Consider the following 8,737-nt stretch of genomic DNA (forward strand, 5'->3'; position numbering starts at 1 on the left):
GCTCTTAATAAGTAAAAACAAATAACACACCCTAATTGTTGTTAAAATTTATGATTATTTTTTACAGCCTTATTACTAATGAATAATTTTACGAAGAAAGAAAAAACAACTTTTGTAACTCAAATCTATAAACTGTTCGTGTTTCTACAAACAATACTTTAATATAACCTAAATACTCGTCATACGTCATATGATCTCATCATTAAAAACAATCCCAAGATATAAACTTTTGAGGTGTATTTCTTCAAAATGCCACATAAACACCAAACGATCACGAAAATTAGTTCCCCATTTACGAATATCAAGTCATCAAAACGTTACAAATATACATTCCGTGTAAACCATACTCATAAACTTACAATAACCCCCCATAAACCCCAATTAGTCTAAAAATACCAAATTCCGCTTCATCTCCCCCACAAAATCCTTCCAATTTTATCCCTCAAACCGCCGCTACAAAGGTTAAAACCCTGATCAGTTCCAATCTCAGTCCCAGTCCAATACATGTCAAACACAGTACAACCTGTTGTGTCATGTTTTCACGTTTATATGGCTTCCGAGTTTACGTTATAAATGAAGATTTTTTTTTTTAGTTTAGAATTCTTGGGAGTCGAGATCGGGTTTTGAGGGATACTCGAGACCTTGAAGAGCGGGCATTCTACGTAAGTCTTCATCACTGTAAGTCGGAATAAACCAGTATTTCTGAACAGTCCCAAAAACCTGAATATATTCACCAATTTTTTAGCTAAAGAAAAAGATAAAACCCGTAATCTCAATAACGATAACAATACGCCCTTTCGGGACACTTTTTTGGACTAAAATTACTTATATGCCCTTGGCGCAAGAAATGGGTAATTTTGGTAAGGGTTGACTAGAAACGCTCTTTGTTTAAAATTACTTTTGCTTTTCATGTGTAATTAGTGTGTGTGTATATATAAAATATGATTGCAAAAACTATTCACAAGAATAATCTAATTTTTTATATAAAGCATTTTTTAATATATATATATATATATATATATATATATATATATATATATATATATATATATATATATATATAATAAATAAATAAATAAAAGAAGATGACTACATGATACCTGTTCAAAGTTCCTCTTGCGCCCAAGATCATATCGCCATTTTGGAGTAGTCTTCTTCTCGTATGCCTAATAAAAACAAGATATAAAGAAATAAATAAAAGCCACCACTTGTTTGATGAGAATAAAAACGAGATTATAAAGGAATTTTGGAAGTGATTATGTGACATTGAATAGTTTTGGAATATGATAATAAGTTGTAAAATGGGTTTGTGAGAGATAATGTTTTGATGTGTTTTCGTTGTTTGAAATTTTAATAATCAAACAATCAAATATTTTAGTAATTTTTTTAAGAACTTATAGATAAAATGACCAAAAGAAGAGATTATCGCAAAAAAAAAAAGTGTCATGGGTAGAAATTCTCTTAAATTAAGTAAAAAAGAAAGGGTAAATAAGTAATTTTGCTTTACCGAATGATAATATCCAAAACTAACTATTTGACCCCTAAATAATCAAATAATCATAAACAAAATTCTATTTTTTTTACATTCTAGTAACTTATAAACGAAAAAAAAAAAAAAAGAAAAAAAAATCTACCTCAATTGTCGTAGTATTCCCCGCCACTAGAGAAATGTGCATAATCAAAAACCCGAGAACACTCAAAGCGAAAGCCAAGTTTAAAACTGTAAAAATAAGATAAAAAAATTTTAAAAAACGAAACAAGAGGTAGCAAAATGAGAGTAGGGTTAAATTAGTAAATTTAAATATATCATACCAAAGGCGAGAAAAGTTGTAGCTAGAGTGCTAGGGGACCCCGCAACCTCTCCATCACTAAAGAATGCTATGAAATATGGCAACAATGATAAAGTTACAAGGCTTGTCTCGAGAATCGTGTAGAACTGCATCACATAATAACAAAAAAAAATGTTAAATTCAATAAATAGCAACATACATTTTAAAGTATTATGTCTTAATAAGAAAAGAATTGAAAGCACAACATTGTTTGTAATAAAAGAAATGAAATTAGGACGCTATAATACACAAATAAACGAAAGTAAAAGTACATTGTTATTTCTCACATACCAAGAAAAGTAGAAAATACTTGTAGTTTTGTGCACCAACACAATTAACAACCCACACACAATGATGATCCATTTTTAGCACACACCTCCCACCTAAAATCAACAAAAAACACACATACATTTCATATTAAAAGAAAACGACTCTTATCTCAATTCTCAACCAACAAAAGAAAAATACTACTAAAATACATTTGTGCCATGTCATCATATTGATCTGATAACAACAATAGAGAAAATGAATTCAACTTACAAACAGAGCAATGATGACAACGAGGAGGTTTTATTTGGTTACACTTGCGACAATAACGGATCCTTGAATTTGTTGGATCGGGTGTGGTCAACGGGTTGAATTCGGATCCGGTCAAACGATCCGTTTCACCTCTTTCCTCATCAACTATTGGCCTATAGTTTGATGGAACACCACCAGGGTCCGTGAAAACCACTGAGAAATAACTCCATAATAACATCACCAACTGCATCAAACATAATAAATATCATATGATTGTTTTTGCCAATAATCAAAGGGGAAATTAGAGAAAAGGTGAAAAACCATTAATTATATTTTGGGAAGTTTAATTTAAATGTTTTGACATGATTCATATAACAGGTCAAAATGGTTAATTGTAACTCATTGTGAGATCATGCTTTGAAAAATCAACCTAATTATAGCATTGAGGATTGCTTTGTATATGAATGACATTGCTATGATTGGGTAGAATCATCATAATTAGATAATGAGTTGCTTAAAGCCAAGGACAATCAAGTAATTTTACATATATCGCAATAATCAATTTTCTTATATCTACTCAATGCCCGATCATATATCAATCTGATTATATCTTTTCTACATAACATAAATAATCAGAAATCGTACGAATATTCAGTTTAACAAACACAAAAAACGCATTATCTACTAGCAACATGAAAATTGTAAGCGACCTCAACATCTGTAACTAATGTTTTTATAATTTCTATTTCTGGGTAGCTGAAAAGTTCCTTAAACTATCAAACAGCTTCAGCTTATTTTTACTAAATTCAAACAGAAGCTCAAATTGTTATGATCTGGGAAGCTGAAATTTCCCAATTTGGGTATAGATGAAAATCATAATCTCATGCGGAAGGTCAACTTCAGTTTATTTTACTAAATTCAGAAGTAAAGACACAAAAACCCCAAATAGAATCACGATATTAGCACCCATTGCAATAAAAACTTCAAAGTTTAGAAAAAAAGAAAAATTTATTACCAAGATATGAAACATGATCAAGACGACAAGTGCGATGAGTGAATCAAGGCCACCGGAAGTCAAAGCAGGGCCATAGATGGACAAAACGACGGCGTAATAAGAGACACCGACAACACCAAGAACCAACAAGATCATGATCGAGCCTAACCCTCTGAGAGCCGTACAGAATTTGAAGACATTCCAAGCCATCACAGCTCCAGATCTATACATAATACTCCTCAAAATCTATGGAGAAATATAAAACCCCAGAAAAAGGTTTTGATTTCTTTTCTTGTTTTTCTATTTGTGATTTTAAATATTTATGAATGTTGAGACTTGGGATGTGGGTTTCTGAGGTGTGTGGGGTTGTTTTTGTAGCTCTTTTTGTGGTTTTTGCTATCGAAGGGTTTATGAATTTTAGGTAAGAAGTCGTGAATTGCTGGGAAAAGGAAAGATAGAGGGAAGACACAAGAACATTACAATAGTCTTTTCTTCGAGAAGGGTCAGAACAATATGATGTAAATAAGCATTAATTTCTTATTTTTTTTTAATTTACTCTAAAAAAATAAAAAAATAAAAAAAAAAAAAAAAAAACCTTATATTGTGATTTTTTTTACATCTAAAAATTTAAAAAAAAAAAAAGAAACTTTTAGCTTTTCATTGTTATTTCAACCATTAAACCGCTTATCATTCGGTCTCTTGAATATATATATATATATATATATATATATATATATATATATATATATATATATATATATATATATAAGAAGAGCATGAATTTGAATAGTGAAGTTGTGTACTTTTTGGCAAGAATAGCCTCTGGATGTGTTGTTTCCATTTTATTTTTGTATCTGAGCATTTTATGTAAATATTTACATTCTTTTATACACGTGTTGATCATCGTTTGGGTTTATCCGCTTCCGGATCCTTCCCACCGCCTCCTTATCCAATATCTTTTGTGTTATCGACTCAAAGTTCCAATTGCTCTACATACCCACCGCCTTCTTCTTACCGTTTCATCACAATCGTCTTTTCTCCACCACCTGCTCACCTGATATCGATGTCTCGACCGCTGCCTTCCCACATACGGTCCATTTTTTTTGCCTCCCTCTCTCTCATGCTTTCCACAAATTTATACTTTCTGATTCTTGATGTACTCCCACTCCGACGGGAAGCTGAAGTCGTCGGTTGATGTTGGTGAAACGCAAGAGTTTTCTAACTAGGGGTGAGTTGGTGGGTCTGAGCAGAAGATACCGATCCGCAGCGGAGGGACCCGATTTCTTCGATGGCGTAATGGTCATTTCAAAAATCGCAGGGACCCGATTTCTTCGATAGATAAAGGAGATAACATCTCCTTTAACTGATAAGGCTTCTCTTTTGGCCCTGTTCTTCGTCGCGGTCGTCGGACGGATGGAGAAAAGGTTTTTTAATCTCCGGTTTCATGTTTGCTTCACTTGCAGCAGCTTCTAAGGGTTAGGACCAGATCTTTGTTCATCTGTTTTAGGGCTTATTGTTTGCTTATAAAAATTGAATTTGAGGTCTTCGTTGTCTAATTTGTCTGTGATCTGTAAATGGGTCGGTGTCTTTCTTCACCCTTCTGGCGCACCATTTAAAGGAAGATGAAGCTAATATACTAAGGAAAATCATATAATGTGTGTAATACACGAGATTGTCTGCGGCTTTAAATCTGCTGGGTGTTATCGTCCTGCTACATCCTAAATTCGATTTCATAGAGAAGGTACGTAATCATCAATATCTATTCAAACAATGCACTCCAAGTGTTTGTGAAAATGCCAATATCAATGTTTACTATATTTTTTTTCAGATTTTTAAGATGTTTAGAGCGTATTTTGAATGTTTTTGGTTATGGGTCGATTTGTTTCATATGTATGATGTTTTGGAATTTTTACAGAATTTGGATCGGTATGTGTACTGTGAACTTATAGGAAAGAACGATGTTTGGTGCTAGCAACGTAAGTTTCGTTTCTTTACCTTTTTGAACCTATTCCACTTGATGTGATATGCATATTCCTTTTGTTTCCCCTTTAATGCATCTGTCTTTTAGCTTTTTCTTTAAAAAAATATTGATGAGGACGCTGGCAAGTGCCTTTGCCAATTTGCATACTGTAACGACCCAAAAATCACGACTAAAAAATTTATTTTTAAAACGTTACTTAAACCACATTTGTCAATCCATAACATAAATCATAACATAAAATCAGAGTGTTAATTCAAAACATGTTCTTATTATCATAGTAAAACATCCCAGGCTGACTAACTATGGTGTGTGCCATGCGATCATCCCGAACTCTTCCTTCTGCTACCGAAAGTACCTGAAACCAAAACTGAAAACTATAAGCACGAAGCTTAGTGAGTTCCCCAACCTACCACATACCCTGCATACACACATACTGCACATATTGGGCCACGCCCGCTACTTAGGGCATCGCCCCCTACCTCGAGCCTCGCCTGCTACAACGGGCCCGCCGCTCCAGGCCCCGCCTGGCTTCGAGCCCCACTCAGATACAGATCTGTTTCTCTTATGCCCCGCCTGTCTTTGGACCCCGCCCACTAACATATACTAACACATAAACATATCACAACACACAACTGAACGTATACTACTGAATCCTATACTAAGGCCTCACCTATCTTGGGCCTCGCCCTTATCCTGCTATTGATGAGTCGTGGAACCCCGTCCACACTCCTTCTGATAGTGAGATAAAGGCCCAGACCACACTCAATCCGTTCCTCACTTGGGCCTCGCCCCCTGCTCTGCTGCTAGTGAGATATGGAACACCGTCCATACTCTGCTATTGGTGAGATACAGGACCTCGCCCACACTCACCTCCCTACCAGGCACATACATGTATCACACAGACAACAAGTATAAACTATCATATAAACCATTCCTTGGTCCCCCGCCCTGTAACGACCCAATTTTCACGCCCAAAAATTTCATTTAAATTAAGTGGTTTGTAAAACATTTGTAGTAAAACATCCTCCAATCATATCATTTCACAAAACATATTTCGTGTCTGAAAACCCAACACATGAAAATAATAATAATGTCAGAGTACAATCCCAGAACATCTCATAATGCGGAAAACCAATGTGTGTGTATGATGTGTCACTACCGCGCTAGATCCTTCCCCTTCGCTGAAGAGGTACCTGAAACCAAAACTGAAAACTGTAAGCACGAAGCTTAGTGAGTACCCCCATCGTACCACATACCATACTATCACATAACATACATACATACTGCCAGGCATTTCTGGGGTGCCCGACCTACCCGGTACGGCCATTCTGGGGTGCCGACCTACCCATGCGACCATTCTGGGGTGCCGTCCTACCTGTGTCAAGCCATTCTGGGGCGCTGACCTACCCATGTCGAGCCATTCTAGGGTGCTGACTACCCTTCGGTCCTAACAACCGAACCTTGGGGACTATTTCACCCCCTACTACTACTATCACATATATCATAGCATAACCTATTGTCAGACATATCTGGGTGTCCGACCTACCCTTCGGTCCTAACAACCGAATCTCGGGGACTCTTCCCCCTCCTACTACCTCTACCTCATGTAACATATCATGCTAGCAGCTAAACATGTCATAACATACTGTTAGGCATATCTGGGGCGCCTAAACTACCCTTCGGTCCTAACAACCGAACTGTATCACTATCACATACCATATCACGTTAGCATATAACATATCAAGTAGTAACAACACAAATGAATATCACAAAGACAAAGATCTAGCATACGATGCCTACTGGTGGGTCGGCATTGTGGCCGTAGACCCACCGCTACTGGAAGGTAACTCACCTCGTAGCAGCTGCTGAACTGTGCGGGAATCCTCTGACTGCTGTCGCTGCTGCTCCGTAAATCCTCCGGCTATAATTCCCACAAAACACTTAGTCAGAAGCTGACATTTACTCTTAGGGTAAAATGACCATTTTACCCGTGACCAAGTCAAAGTCAAAGTCAACTTCTAGTTGACCTGACTCGTCGAGTTGGCTCGCCAAGTCGCCGAGTCCCTATCCTTCCATTAGACCTCATACCCGTCTCTACTCGTCGAGTTAGGCGATGACTCGACGAGTTTTCCTTCTAAATGAACATCGACTGAATCCTCATCCGACTTGCCGAGTTGTATGAACAACTCGTCAAGTTCATCATCAACTGATACACATGTCCTGTCCTTAACTTGCCGAGTTGTATGAACAACTCGTCGAGTTCATCTTCATCCTTAAGAAGATTGCCTTGGACTCACCGAGTCTGTTCATGCACTCGTCGAGTCCCATGAATTTCCAGAACAATGTCTTAGTCCAAAATGTTGGGTCACCCCTTGGGACCCCCTTAAAACCTTTCCACACTCAACTGGGTCCTTATGACCCTCAACTGATATGGGACAGAACCTAGGACTCGTCGAGTCCAAGAACGGACTCGCCGAGTTGGTCATAACCACTAACTGAATCTTCGCTTTCTGATGTACAACACTTGATCAAAATGTAGATCTATGCTTCTACAATCGATCTAGCACGTAAAGTTACAACCTTTACGTGCTTTCATGGGACTTTAAGCTCAAAAGGTCCTAAAACAAGCTCTCACAATGCATGGGGCCTTCCTTGAGTGCAAAAGCCACTCCTTTCTGCCTTGTAACCCCTCTAAGGACCTAGATCTGAAACATCAACCTCAAACCATGCTTGCAATCATGGTTGGTGACCAAAATGGCTTAGAAAAGCCCTAAAACTCCAGAAAATGGGACCTATCAAAAGAGCAAGCAAGGTATAGACTTTATACCTTCTGAAGTCTGCAAATGATGCTCAAAACTGAATCCTTCAAGCCTCCTCTTGATCATTCAAGCTTTTCCTTCGTTCCTTGGATCACAAAAGCACCAAAATCACTCCAAATGCCTTAGATTGCTTCAAAAACGGCTAGGGTTTGCTATGGGGGTCTTCTGGGAGCAAATGGGACTAAGGAGGCCGAGTTAAGGTGTTTAAATAGGGTGCAAACCCTCGGATTAGGGTTTTTGCTCAAACAGGGTCTACTCGCCGAGTCCGGTACTCGACTCGCCGAGTCCACAACTTAAACTCCACGCCTCATCCCGCTTCTACTCGGCGATTTGGTCCTTCAACTCGCCGAGTCCAAGACCAAATGCAAAATATTTAAAAATTTAATAAAAAGAACACGTACCAAGAACCAGGTGCTACAAATCTCCCCCACTTATTTTAGACTTCGTCTATAAAGTCCCAAAAATACGAGCCAAAAAATTCATTTTTAAAACATATTCTTAGCGAACCTTAGAAATAAAACGTTCACTGATCGCATCATTTCATAAAAGTTACCGCATGTCTTGAACAACATTTCATAAAAACATAATAAAGTCA

At 37.3% G+C, this 8,737-nt stretch overlaps 1 protein-coding gene across 1 annotated transcript; it reads right to left on the reverse strand.

Moving 5' to 3' along the window:
- Positions 1–450: 450 nt before the first annotated feature.
- On the reverse strand, positions 451–3,819 carry LOC145094050 (putative protein S-acyltransferase 14). Its single transcript, XM_079032309.1, has 7 exons — positions 3,364–3,819; positions 2,370–2,592; positions 2,121–2,212; positions 1,813–1,936; positions 1,635–1,720; positions 1,101–1,166; positions 451–720 (listed from the first exon to the last, which is right to left on the reverse strand). The coding sequence occupies exons 1-7, from the start codon at positions 3,571–3,573 to the stop codon at positions 595–597; spliced, it is 927 nt and encodes a 308-aa protein (XP_078888435.1). The 5' UTR covers positions 3,574–3,819; the 3' UTR covers positions 451–594.
- Positions 3,820–8,737: the final 4,918 nt, after the last annotated feature.

The sequence above is a fragment of the Lactuca serriola genome, chromosome 3 (assembly GCF_051521515.1).
Source record: "Lactuca serriola cultivar US96UC23 chromosome 3, Lser_US96UC23_V15, whole genome shotgun sequence".
NCBI lineage: Eukaryota > Viridiplantae > Streptophyta > Magnoliopsida > Asterales > Asteraceae > Lactuca > Lactuca serriola.